Source organism: Pithys albifrons, chromosome 3 (assembly GCF_047495875.1).
Source record: "Pithys albifrons albifrons isolate INPA30051 chromosome 3, PitAlb_v1, whole genome shotgun sequence".
Lineage (NCBI taxonomy): Eukaryota > Metazoa > Chordata > Aves > Passeriformes > Thamnophilidae > Pithys > Pithys albifrons.
This window is the reverse complement of record NC_092460.1, coordinates 30,147,734-30,162,179: the sequence shown is the minus strand read 5'-3', so window position 1 is coordinate 30,162,179 and position 14,446 is coordinate 30,147,734. Positions and strand designations below refer to the sequence as shown.

Genomic DNA, 14,446 nt, shown 5'->3' with positions numbered 1-14,446 from the left:
GCCTTCAGTCAAGGGAGAAAACAACAGAGAAGCCTGCTGAGGTGATGATGGACGAGGCAGTGGTGTGGAAAGGACAGAAAAGCCTTTTCCCAGCTATGGGTATTTGGTGCATCTTGGCACACAAAAGGAAACACCCATCACCAGTACTGTCAGCAGACACCTCCCAGCAAGGAATACTTTCATCAAAGAAAAAAATCTCTCTCAGAAACAGTGGGTCCAGTTTATGAACAATTCAACTGCTTTCATCTTGCATATCTAAAACTGAGATACAACAAAAGAGTCAATGCCTTCAGAGCAACAGTTTGGTTGGATTCTTCACACTCTCATAGAAATTGCTTCCCACCCCACTCCTTTACAGGTTTTCTTCAGCATAAAACAATCTCTCAAGGACATGGCAACGACGACGCGGAAATTCAAAGCATTGAGATCAAACACATGAAGCTGACGCTCATTACAGCTAAATTATGTCACCTATCCGAAGGCTCAAGCTTATTATTTAAGACAATACAACAGTCATTAATCACAGCCATTGTGTTCTGCTCGAAAGGCGTCTAGAAAGCTAAAGAATACAACCGAGATTTATTATACCATGGTGCCAGATTTAATTACATGGTTTTCTCCTCAGCATCTCGCCACTTGTAGTTCACCACCTGTTTGCACCAGAGGACCAGAAATAACGACGCGCTGGCCCTTGAGGCCAGGCACGCAAGAGTGCACTTGTGCTGTGCTGTTCTATGGCTGTTGTAGCCAAGACCAGTGGGCAAAGACAACAGACCATCTCAGGGAAGCTAGAAAGCAAATCACTTGTGCAGGGCTTTTGGTTTTCTTCTGAAGTTTTATATTTCCAGCTCTTTTACACATATATTTACATGCAGAAAAAGTACACCACTGAGCCCATGAGCAAGGAGGAAGAGCTTGCTGTCTTCTTCCTAAAGCTGCAATACAAAGATTCCTGCCCTCATCATCACAACAATGTATTTAAGCTGTATGTCTGTCTGCTGGCAGACTTCTGAGTTTGCATTTTCTTCTATAAATATTTAATGTAGAAGAACTGTTCATGTTACCCACTTTGCCCCAAGTGTTTTGACAGCCATGCTCACCACATGACAATGATGCTCTATTTAACACCGCAGCTGCAGATAGGAGGATTTGGTTTCAGTTTTACACAATATTGTGAAACTGATGACCTCCTACAAAATAAACCAGATAATATATTTTTAAGGAGAAGACTTTAAATGCATTAGCAAGACACTTATCAGTAAGCCATTGCAAGAAACAAAAGCAGAAATTTAATTCCCAAATGAAAAGTTAGCTTAGATTTAGCTGTCATTTCTTTTTTATTAAACATATTCAGATAGTGACAATAAAAGACAATCAAGGCTGAAAAAGCTAAGTAATCTCCTGAAATAGTTTGTCTTAAAACTAGGATAATTTCCAAAGTTTCTAGACCACAAATTATTATGAACCTTCAAAGACCTCTACACACTTTTACCAACCAGCTAATTGAATACACTTAAAAGACAATGGCTTAGTGAACTGCTTGGCTGGACCCACAGAAAGTTTGATCCCAACCTCTCTCTAACCTACAAAGACTCAGCATGGTCTAGCAGCAACCAACCAAGAGTCAGTCTTTCACACCCTAAGATCACAACATTTATCAGGTAGAGAAACTTCAGGGAAACAAAAAGGTGTAAATAACTCAGCTGGTCAAACCCACACAAATAGCTCTACTACTGTGATGTGGAAAAGCAGTCTAACACTCTCACTTAACCACTGCTTGGAAAAAAATATGTAGAAGTAATTTGAGAAAGAGAAACTGAGTCAGCAATGTTTACTCTTTCCAATGTCCCCCTTGGCTCCCAAGAGTCATCTCAGTTACCCAGGGGCTCACTAATGCATCATTCATCTATTACAAGCTTGCTGGAAGCATGGAGTGATGCCACATTGGTATGAGCAGATCAGTTAACCATGGATTGCCAACCTTCCACTGCAAGGCAATACCATTTCCTGCTAAGCCATTTCAGAGGGCAGATTCAGCTGAATATTGTCATTTACTTCCAAGGCAACTCATAAATGCAAAGTGATTAGCCATCCCTTGCAGCACCTTTTACTGGAGTCACTCAAAATTTAATGCACTTAATACAGTTTTATGACTCCTTATGCATCATTAGCACTTTAATACATCAGAATACAGACCTTGGTTCTTAACAGTATTATGAGAAAAGGCAGAATAGCTTTTAAAACAATGAAGCATGAGGATGAGCTCGTTTGTTTTTAAATGCAGGAAGATTAAAAGAGAAAAAGAAAGTAAAGAGCCCTCTTCCTCAGCATATTCTGCTGCTGTATCTCCCATTCAGTGCATTTTGAAACAATACAGAAGTCTTTTTCCATAGATACATCTCTGGATGCAATAGTACCAACACAGCCAGGCCCCTACATCCTTTCATTGAGCTTGAGGAAGGACTTGGACCCTGCAAACAACTATCTTAGAATTGCTATTTATTGCCAAATGTAACTTTGCTCCCACCACCAGTTATCCTATTGTAGGAGATGAGACTGAGCAAGAAAGGTTAAGAACTGTGGCATTAACACAGCTGGATGGTTTCACAGGTAGGAGTGAATAGCACTAGGAATTATGCAACAGGATGCCCGGACAGAAATCATGGTCCTCTCACCTGGAGCTCCTTTTGCTCACACAAGCCTGCTAACTCTGGCCTTCCTTCCTTCCCCCTCAGTACCATGAGTTACCTTCATTCCCCAACCCACCAGACGGGCAGAAGGCCCTGCAGGCTCTGCTCGGATCCCAGCTCGGCAGCTGCCAATTAGCCAGCCAGGATACCCACATGGAGGGGCCTCTCTTGCTTTAGAAAGTGCTGTTGCTTTTCCTGCAGCCTTTGTATTATTGGAAGGTTAATTAGGATCTCTGCTCTAGCTGCAGGGACTTCACCAAAAAACATACCCTATCTTTTCCATTTCATCTCTGACAAAATTAAACTGACCTGTGGTCTCAGATAAGGATACAGATTGGTTTGGGGGGGTTGGGGTTTTTCACTTTTTTTTTAAATAAAAAGTAAAAAGAAAACAAGCCTAGTGTGATCATGTTATCAATCACACAAGCTGAGTTTTGAGTGTGATAACACTACACTATTAACAACACAGATGGTCTCCTGCTCAGCGTCAGCTTCCCTTTTGAGTTATTCAGTGCACCACATGCAACACTGGGGCACAGTCAGAAGTCATTGTCACAAAGTGCTGACAAAATATTAACTAATAACTGAAACCTAATACAGATTTTGAATTGCAAATAGCTTTCAGATAGTTATCAGCACCAAATACAATACATATCTTGAACACTCCACTGCAATAGTTGCTCTGAGCAAATCCCTCTCAGCCCTGGGGCAGACCTAAATCTGTGCCTTTTCTCCTCAGCTCCTGGACAAACGCCTCTCCCAGCATCAGCACAGACCTGCAGAGAGGGGCATGAATACATGCAGGCCTCAAGACAAGATGTTTTCTCATTCTTATTCCCAGCGAAAGCACAAGAGCTGAACTAATCGGGGCCCCGAGCTCCTGGGTCACAGCCAGGGCACCCGCACCAGGGACCTCAGCTCTTTCTCACCTGCTGACAGGGACAAAGCAGGGCTGAGGGGTCTGAGTTCATTAAGGCAGAGTTTTCATGGGAAGTTCAATCCACATTAAGCCAGAGGGATTTTTTTTTGTGGTTATTTTTTTTAACAACATCTTGGACTGAGCAATTTGCAACAGGGCTCTTTCTTTCTCCACTCAACTCACCAACGTATGGGCAGCGCCAAGTAACAAAGACATGGGCATGGAAAAAACAGTTATTACTCAGAACTGCTGCTGTGCAAGTTAACATCTCCCATCACTATTCCCCCTTTGCTGACTGCAGCAGCAGACCACAGCTACAGACAGCTGCCTCACCCTATGCAGATGTTCATATTTATACAGCAAAAAGATTACTTAAAAGCATTCCTTGCACTGAGATTCTTCAACTCTTAGTCATTTTCCAATTTGAGATAGAAACACTAGACCACACATCCCTATTTGAATTAAGAGTCAAACAACATCTGCTCTCACATTCACTAATGCCAGAAAGAGTTAACATACTTGCAAATGCCACTAAGATAAACCTGTATTTAATAGCACCATCTTGGGAAAAGGCTACACACCTAATCCATCCATGCTGAATAGCTGCAATCCTGATTTCCAGAGATACTCTCCCTTAATAGATTCCTAATGATACTCATTTTAGACAAAGGCTGGCAAACCCAAAAGGGGTGCAGTAGAGACACTGTTGTACCATTCTTCCTGCCCTGATACTCTTGCAGTGTTTACAAGGCATAACGTACAACATAATACACCCATCACACATTGTGACAGGGCACACATCCACCATCGGTCATTTTACAAAGCACCTGGCAGTTTTTAAGCATTTAATCCTCGTATCTTCACTAAATTTTAGGGGATCAGGTGTTTTTGATGTTTTGTTTGGATTTTTTGTTTTGTTTATATTTTTTTAAATAAAAAGTGGAGACTCTTCCCCAAATACTTGGTGCTGTGTATTTTAAAATAGTTATACTGGAAGAATAAACAAAGTGAGAAAGCACAAAATCTACTTTACAAGATAGTCCTATTCTAGAAACAGTGCTTCAGCTCTCCCATACCAGCCATCATCACAGCCAAGAGAAAGTCTGTGTTAACAGAGCTGTTGTTTTGTTTTTAAGCATAAAATTGTTCTTAAATCCATGTCAGAGTATTGCACAGCATAAAACAAACAAGAATACCAAGTGGGAATACTGATGGAAAATAGTATTGTCCAAATAACTAATGCATCAGCAAATCGTCCCCTCCCTCAACAAAGAAAAAGCCAAATATTTACTCAATTGCATATTGCATTCTTTGCTCAAATACTTCATAATTTGAATTTAAAAAAACAAATCTTGATTCTCTATCCTGAGCATCTCATGGGAGACCAGAGGGTCCAACAGAAGGTATTTACATCACTTGACCAGATAATCCTCAGCAGCAACCTGGAAAAAAAGGCAGTAGAGGTGGGTCTAAATCAGTGCTTTGGACCTTCCAGAGAGTCTCCAGGTCGGTGAGAACACAGGCTGCAGAACCCAAGAGACACTTTAAATCAGTGTAAGCAATACCTATTTGGACTGTGACAGCAGCATCCTCTCCCAGCAAGCTTCAGCTGCATCCCAAACATTGGTCAGTCCAAAGCAGACTGCTTGGCCCATTTGATCAATATTTCATTGAGGAATTCCCAGTTAAGAGAGCACTTTGCTTCATTGTTTCATTACAAATAGCTCAGCTCTCTTGTCTTTCAGTTCACAAGAGACTGGAAGCACCTCTGACACTTGAGCAGCCTCGTGTAAGGAGCATCCGTGCTGATACTTGATTTTTCCTTGTAACTATAGTTACTGCTAACACAGGTAACGTGGCATCACATCGCGTGCCCCGCACGGCAATCCGTTTGTATGTGAAAATAGCTATGCATGGAAATGAGCACAGGTTTATAGACATGCTAAGGGGAAAATGCAAATTTATACAAATAATTTCAGTCATCCATGAAAAGCAGCAGCCACTACACACCCATGATAGTTGAGCTTTGCTTTTTTTTTTAATCCTGTCATTGTTTACACAGAATGGTGTTTCAGATTAAGTTCCCTTACCCTTCCACATGTTAGTCCTTAACATAACAAGAGAATACCAAGGAGGGGGTGGGCAGAGAATTCTTCCAGCTTTGATGTTGTGCAATCTACCACTCACACAGTTTCAAAGCATGATTTGACTCCATTTGGTATAAAACTTGGGGGTATTTGTTTTTTTTAATTGCTAGATTAAAAGATCCCAGAATTATTATTGCCATTAGATGAATAATATGACTGTAATACACAGTCATGCTTCAAGGAGGGGGGGCAGCCTTCACTCTTCAGGACTGACATATTTAAATGTTGCTTCTGAACACAAAACAAGAACTGCTGACATTTTTGTATGAAATAGTGAAGGTTGTTCTCCAGTGATAGAAAAAGCTTTCTTTACAGATCCACCAAAACCAGACCCCTCTTCCCAATATTATATTCTACTAAGTTAATTTTTATACTATCACTTGAGGTAGGTCACTAAGATCTAGCAAAGTCCTTCAAAACAGCTCTACTCAGAGTAATAGTAGAAAGGGAATACTCTTTCCATTTCACTCTTTAAGCATCTGTTTGGAGGGTTTGATGTTAATTTTCATGGATTGGGTAGGTAGATGGCAGTAGAAGCAAAACCTCACACCTCAAAGGAGCATAGCTTCATGCTTTCAGCCAGGCACCCTCACCAAGCCCAGGATACCCTAAGGAGAGAACTCTCAGCTAAGATATAACGATCTGACTGCTAAGTAAAACTATCTTTGACTCTGAGCAAGAAGCACAAATTAAGTTGCTTATATTTTCACATTAGTAATGTAACAGAAGCTTCTTCCAGCCATGCCAGTATCTGGCACCTCAGCAGTCTGCAACACATTAGTCAACTCTACAGTATGTTTTTTTTTACTATGATGACCCATCACCATTTTTTCCCTAATTACTTTTGGGATTATCAATATGGCTAACATGACTAAAACACCATGTGAAGATCTACTGTTTCCTGACCAAATTTGATTTTCCTCAATGCAACTTTTCCTACCACACATATTTTTGCTATTTTCTTGTCAAGAGGTAGATAATGGGAAAATAAAATTAAAAAAAAGAAGAAATAAAAAAATTTCTCCTTCCCACGTATCTTAATGGTCCTGTATGATCTCAAATAGCACCAGCCAAACACCACAAAGTCCACAGTTTGGTTTTTTTCCTCCTTCATTCACATTTCTCCTTGACTCCAACCCTCATTGCAACAGACCAGTGACTGCAGTGGTGAGCAGTGTGCCAGCCACGTATCCAGCATCAGCCCACGCAGAGGCTTTGCAGGCTGTACATTTGCCAACATGTTTCAGGGACGAGCTGGCATTAAGGACAACTTGATTAGTCCATGACAAGCGGGTAAAAGAAAGCAGGCAAGAGCCCTGACTCCCTTGTTCTGCTGGCTTATGTGCAGTTCAGCCTCTCCCAAAGCAGCTCATTTTGGAGTTGTTCCTATGTCGAGCTCTGCACTGGCACAGGAGAGCTGTGGGCAGGGTGTCAGGGCACTGGCACAGCTTCTGCAGCACTGGGAAATGGCTCTGGCGAGGACACAGGCAACCAGTTGAGCAGAGAAATCAATGCTACAGTCACATACTGCCCTGGGCAATTTGACATATTTATGGTTACTGCTCTTCCGATTCCAGAGGGGTGAGTATCACCTTGCCCCAGATGTCACCACCCTGCAGCACCCTGAGGACCAGGGCAGGGGTGGAATCAACACAGAAACCTCTCCAAGGGCAACAGGGAACTTCACCTTAGGCTGAAAACCACCATCTCTGTGCCCTCCCTACCAACACCCGGCTGTGATGAGGCCTGCCCTGGCACTGCCACGGTCCCCAGGGTGTGCGCACCTTTCCCCTCCAGCACTCGTGCCCCGAGGCAGGTGGCTGCAGTCCCAGGGACCCCGTCTCTCCCCAGCCACCGCCCCACTGAGCCACCAGGATGGGGCCAGCACTGACTCCAGGCTGACACGTAGGAACAAGATTAGGGCTGGATTTAGGTTGTTCTTATAAAGGATGGCAGCTCAGCCATTCTGCCCGCCAGCACTTTGATTACTACTGTAGTTTACACTATGGGAAGGAAAAAGGCTACCTGCTGCAGTATTAACAGAGCAGTTACTTGGATTTTCACTAAAAAAATCCCTCAGGTCCACTGTCACACCTTCATCTGTGCCACTGCAACAGCCACTGGCAGCGAAACAGCCGCTGAGCATGCAAGAGGCTTTAGTCTTTCTGAGTGGAAATTAAAACACCAGCTTATCTGGCAAACAAAGTACAAGAAATTCTCTTTGGTTTAGCATTAGTGAGTCAGTGCTATTGATAGGAAAAAAGATGGTTTTCCAACCCAATCAATACCTTACTTTCAAAGGAATACAGTATAAAAAAACTTAGATGAAGGCAAATGTATAACAAAATAGTCACACCATGGTTGGGGGAGCATTTAAATCCAGTGTTTCTCTGTCATATATAAAGCCAGAGAATGAAAGTGCTATTACTAAAACATAACAATACATCACAGTCATCAGCAATTCCACAAAGAGTCTGTAATCCAAGTGGGCAAGAAAGTTACTCCTTATTAAAGGTTATTGTAACTGGAGATCATACTTGTCAATAATATTGACAATTCTTTATAAAAAGCACTGTTTCCTTTGGCTGCCGAAATCCTCCTACAGGAGCTAAGTCTTTAATGTATAATTCAGACTGGGTTTTTTAATAAAATAAAAGTCTTCATGGTATTACAATGGAATTCTGTTTTTTCTCAGTAGAAAAGAAAATTAAGACTGAACCATTAGAGGAACTATCCATGCCATCACTTTTAAAGATGTAGAAGATAGCAGAAATATTATTTCTACTTCAGCATCAAGTCAAGGTTGCCCAGAAGCAGGGATCCTCTCCACACTCCTTTAACTAGAAAAGCACAGATTTTCTAAATATTACTATTATGGTAATTCACAAAAAAAGAGCATTATTTCAATATGTCAGCTCCTCCATCCAAACCCTGATTCATGAGACTTGTTTTTTCCAGATATAAAGTCAGAAGATTTAGTGCTGTATTTGAGCACCACTTCTTAAAGAGGGGCTGGAGAAATTCTTGAATTCCATTGCTCCCACAAGCAATGATCAGAAATCCTACACCATCAACTTCAGCTGCTTTTGAGGAGCAAGTTAAGTTTTGTTAAATTGTACAGCATAAGCCGTCTTTGCCTCTACTTGTACCATTCTCATGCACATCCAGGTTACTCTAGCCTGGACAATCCCTTTAAAAATGCTTTCTGCAAATCTGGACTGTACTTAATAATGAAAATCAAAACTCCTGCAGCCTGCTTTTCATCTCTGTTAGTTGAGTAAGTCATGAAACAGGAATTGCAACTGTTCGGATACTCCCTGGTAAAGTGAGATTTCTCAGTCTATTTCCAGTAAACTAGGAACAAACCCAATTGCCTATTTTCAGAAGAGCCATGCACACAAGTTGTATCACTGTAGTAATGCTACCAAGTTTTCTGGCAAAGCACTTTGTGCGCTGACTTGGCACGAAGGAAGTGCGAGGGCGAATGGTGCAGGCTGTGGGGAGGCTGCAAGGTGTGAGCACACAGGTGCCAAGCACACACAAGGGCAGAAAAGTCTTTTTGCTTTCTAAAAATAAGAGTCTACTAGATAAGAAACAGTCAGCCAGACTGCAACACACTCTGTCTGGATTTCAACATTTCACTGGGAGGAAATTAGTTACCAATATCTGGGTATTTGTGAGGAAACAGCATGAGGCAGATGCAGTGTTTATTTTCCCCAAGGCATTCAGTAGTTCCACTGAGCATGACCAGTAACCACTCTCAGCTGTGCTGATCATAAAAAAATAATTTGGCCTTAAAAGTAGAGTAATGAAGCTCTCTACAGTTTTAAAGTACACATTGAATGGGACAATAAGACAGTAAATCTTTATGCAATGGCCAAAACTAGACAGGCTAAAATACATTTGCTAAACAAGATACAATAACTATAATAACTCCTCACCTTAACCATAGTCTTGAGGTAATATTTTACTGTTCATGTGTGGGGAAAAAAGGTATAAAACTTTTCATATCCCACAGCAAGAAGGCTACCACAACTGCACCACCACTGAGGTTCTAGGACACAGAGAGCATCCAATATGGAACTTAAGGCCCCAGTTCCCATACTGGCTTCCTGCACCTTTTCTTTAAAACAGCCCCAGCACCCTCAGTGAAGGACAGATCAATCCTTCTAAATTACTTTCCCAATAAAAGATATTTCATTCTATTTTCAATTGAGTCATACATATTCTGGATTTTTCTAAATTGTAGAGATAAGGCTGCTATAGTCTCAAAATGGCTTTACCTGAAAGAAATAGGCATGTAGAGGAAAGTGAACTGAAATTTATTTTCCATCAGCCCTGAGCATGAGAGAAAAGATCCCTGCATCCTATTTTAGTGGAGTTCAACAGGGCACTGAAACCAATACTGAAATTTTCATGCTTTTCAAGATATTTCACATCAAATACTCTGCTTCCTTTCATGATCTCTCCAACTATTAAGTGCCAAAAAATCCTTAGATAGTCTCCTTTCCTCCCTCAAGTCCTCAGAAAAGTTGTGGGTTTTCCCTTTATCCTTGACTGAGAGCTTTGTGATAGTGACACAACTGTTTTGACAACATCATAATCTATATGCAACTTTGCTGAATGCCTGAATGCACTACCAAGTTGAGCAATAGGTAAACAGCTTTTAACTTCTCAAAATTAATCCACTTAAAACCCCCAAATCAGCCATATGAAAAGCCAGCTGTGGAGCAAGTTGCTAAAAAAAACCCCAAAACTAGGAAAATCTGTACAAGAAAACATTATACATGCAAAAGAAAAAAATTAAGCAAAACGAACCATCTGCTTGGTGGAAAATTCTCATCTACCAAATTGATTTTAAGCACTGAGCATCCAGTGGAACAAGAACTATAAAGCAAATTACTCGTCCTTTAAACCATGTCAAAACCTTATACAACTTTAAAATCTTGATTTGATTTTATTTTCTACACGGACCTATCAACCCTACAGGAACTAAAAAGGCAGTTCTTTGCCCTGCCTTCAGGACTATTATTGTAACATTTCATTTAATGTCTGATGTAGCAGACAACGTTTTTCTGGTTTACTGTTTGTTTGTTTTCTTATTTGCAGAGAGTTTTTATGGAAAGAGATTTGGGCTTAAGCCATCAGGCAAGGAAGGCCTCGATGCAGGGGTGAGTCCTAAGCTGTCCTCAGCAAAGGGAGGGCATAGGTCAGGGAGCTCCCAGATGACACCAGAACTGACTCACCGGCAGCTCCTTAGCACACCGTGTACCCCAGTGAGCTGCCTGTGTTTCAGATGATCACCATCAAGTCCATCTGAAAGCTGAAAATCCCTCAAGGATTTTTTAATTTCTGTTTCTCTGTTCACAGGAGAGGCCCTGGGGCCTCCAGGGTGGCAGAAGAGCTCCTCTTGTCTCTTCTTCTCATGTTCCTTCGCTCAGCCCCAGCACAGCTCCGCTCACTGGGCTGAGCGAAGCCCTTTGGGTACATAGGCTGCCAAGGGATTCACAGGTTTGGAGAAAAGCAGGTTCTTGACGACTTTTTTTTTGCTCAGCTGGGGATGACCTGTGCAGCAGCTTAAGTCACAGCAACTTCTCATTGATGCCATGATTGACCTACATGCTCTTTAAGCACAAGGCTAGCAAGACATATCTGTCACTACTATGTAACTCAATACTGAAAGAACAGCATCATTTCTTTCAACAAATGTTTTAAGAACATTTTTAGAAAGAATAGCCTTTATCTGTGGGTTTCCTGTGATACATGAGAGTTTCTGTTCCCTCAAGTATCTTTCTCCCCACCCATTCAGGCAATGAATGGCACCTGAATAGCTTGGTTTTTCAAACCTCTAACACAGATTTCTAGATGGGTTCCCACTACTGTCTGCCTACAGCGGCATTAGTACTCCCTAAGCTTTAACAGAAATGTTTTCTCAGCTATATATCAAACCAGAGCTAAATTTTTCACGGCTGCATTATATTTGTGGCTCACAACACTCCCTGTTCCTCCCCAGCATTTCCCAGTGCTGAGCTCCCAGTTGATAGCAGAAAGCTCTTGTCACGAGTCCCTAAAAATACAGCATTGCTCAGTGGCAATATTAAGTCCCATCTTACTTCTGTGACTCCACTTCTTCCTCTATCATATCCCAACTCTCCTAGGTATTAAGAATGCCTCCAAAACTGGCATTACCAAAAATGTTTGTATGCACAAACCATCCTGCTGGATCTCGCCTGGTTTAAAACACAAAGACACTGTTTTAAAAACAAGTACTTTTGGTAATTTCTCTTTGAAATTATTCACAGCTGCATTTTCTAAATGGGTATATCTTAGATGCTACAAAATGCCTTTCTTTTACTGAAAAATGAAGATGGAGACTCTTTTAGCTTTGAAATCTGCTCAGTGTCCTGGGGCAGTTCAGCTAAACCTACGGAATGACCATGAAAGATGAGCCCCAAGTCGAGGCACTGCTCTGCACGAACCAGATGGGCCCAGGCTGTCCTTGAGCAGCGCTCCCAAACAACACACCTGGGCATCTCACTGGGAAACAGGGCAAAAATCAGCAAAAGACAAGTTTGAAAGTCTGTGTGCTCATCAGGGAAGGCATCACCTGCCAGGCAACACAGCTTTAAAAATAGTTTCTTTTCAGATAAAAGAGTTAGAGATGACTCAAACTTTAGGTAGCTGAAACCCCAATAGGTCATATCATGCAAATCAAACCCTGCACACCATCAGCTGGGAGATGGCTCATGAGCCAGGAGTTTTCTACTAAAGCAGCAAAACTGAAAACATAGAACTGTGGTCACTAGTACATGTGAAAAAAAACACCAAAACAGAGATTAAAGCACATTTTGATAATGCTACAACTTGGAGATCCCAGGGCTACCTTCAGTGTGAGCTCACTATAAAGGGTAGAGATTTAGGTAACTGCATTAAAATAAACTTCAAAAGCCAGGTATGGGAATCCACCCCTTTTACTTGTGACAAAAATATGAACTTCAACCAGTGTACCTTGATCAGTGATGTAGATCATCAAATCTTTGTCTTACACAACCAGAAGGCAAGGTACTTCCTGAGGCAATAGCTGCAGAGACCTCACCAGGATCCCACTGCCAGGGATCCCACCAGTGCTCCCCGTGACAGCTACAGCTGCCTTCAACTTGAGCCATGCACAGCTCATTCCACTGCAGTGCAAACACACAGGAATGGTCAAATATAGGTACTTGAGCACTTCCAAACTCCTATAACTCCATGAGGAAGCGTTTAGCTTCCATGCAATTAAGCTCTGTCATTAAGCCTGAAGTCGATCGAATTTTATATGTAAAAACCTGACTTGAATAGTTTCTTTTACATAAACAAAAGTGACATTGAGAAAGAACTGCTGCCTTATGCCAACATAATCGGCTCACATACAATCATGAACCCATCAAAAATAAACATTTTAGAAAATGTGTTAGACGATTGCACTAATTTTGTTCTGCAATTCTGTAACATTTTTGGGGTGGAGGGAGATGGAAGTATGCAGGAGGACTATTTCTGAATAAACATAAGATGTGAATAAACCAGCGTAATAAAGATGCTATTCCATTAATTTATTCAGTTTTCCCAGATCCCTCCCCCTCCTTTCCAGTGCAGATAGAGAAGAAAATGCATCTCCTCCGGCAGAAAGCTCGGTCATTCCGGTCCCTCCAGCTCCATAACCCTCGATACCCTTCTCCCGCGGCTGGGCCAAGGGCGAGCGAGGGCAGCGTGTCCCCCCCCCGGCCACCGCTGGGGACCAGGGCTAGCGGCGGAGCCCGGCCTGCCGGGGCGGGCGTATCCCGGCGGGAGCTGCCCTCGGGGGGGATGCTCCACCAGCCCCTCCGGGAGGATGCTTTACCCTTCAAAGTCGCTCCCTCCCTGCGGCTCCCACCGGCGCGGAGACTTCTCCTCCCCTCGCCCCGCTCTTCGGGGGGCGCAGACATTTTGAAGCCGCGCATCCCATCCCCAAAGCCCGGCGAGCCGCAGCGGAGCGGGCGCGGGCGAGGCCTCACCTGCCAGCTCGTCAGGCTCCAGCCCGCTCTCCGCGTCGATGCCGCACAGCACGAAGTAGTGGGCGAAGCGGCAGGGCGCCGCGCCGGGCCCGGGGGCGCCGCTCCCGCTCATCCCGGCGGCGGATCCCGGCGCTCCCGTCGGCTCCGGCTCGGTCAGGGCGCGCCGCCGCGCCTCATCCCCGGCGGGGGCGCGCACACGGGCGGGCACCGAGAGGCAGCGGCAGCAGCGGCTCGGGCTCGGGCGGGCAGCGCTGTCAGCTGAGTGGGGCGGGGACGGACGGGAGGCGCCACGCTGCCGGACCGCCCCCGCGGGGCATTTAAACCCTGGGCAGCCTCCCCCGCCCCGCTGCTTTAGCCGGGCATTCCCAGCACGCCCGGTGCGGGAGAGCCCCCAGCGTCTTTGTCACGCTTTTTCGTCCACAGTCCTCGGGATACGAGAATAAAGCTTACAGATCCCGCCCCCGCCGCGCCGGGCGCGAGCAGGGCAGGGTGGCTTTATTTAAACAAAAAAGGAGACGGTGTCACTTCCTATCGGGAATGTCTCTGCCCCCACCAGGAGGGAGCTCCCGGACCCCGCTGCCGGAATGGGCCGAGCCCCGCCCGGCGCCCGCGCTGCACTCAGCGTTTCCTGCGGGAATCCTGCGGGGGGAAACGGCTTCT

General features: G+C 43.7%; 1 protein-coding gene across 4 annotated transcripts in view; it reads right to left on the bottom strand.

Annotated features, from left to right (window-relative positions):
* Positions 1–14,023, bottom strand: part of DENND5B (DENN domain containing 5B) — a 112,898-nt gene extending 98,875 nt beyond the window's left edge. For all 4 annotated transcript variants that reach the window (XM_071551202.1, XM_071551203.1, XM_071551204.1 and 1 more), the window contains exon 1: positions 13,787–14,023. In XM_071551202.1, coding sequence (XP_071407303.1) covers positions 13,787–13,898 — 112 coding nt within the window. In that variant the 5' untranslated portion in view covers positions 13,899–14,023. The remainder of the gene's footprint in view (positions 1–13,786) is intronic.
* Positions 14,024–14,446: the final 423 nt, after the last annotated feature.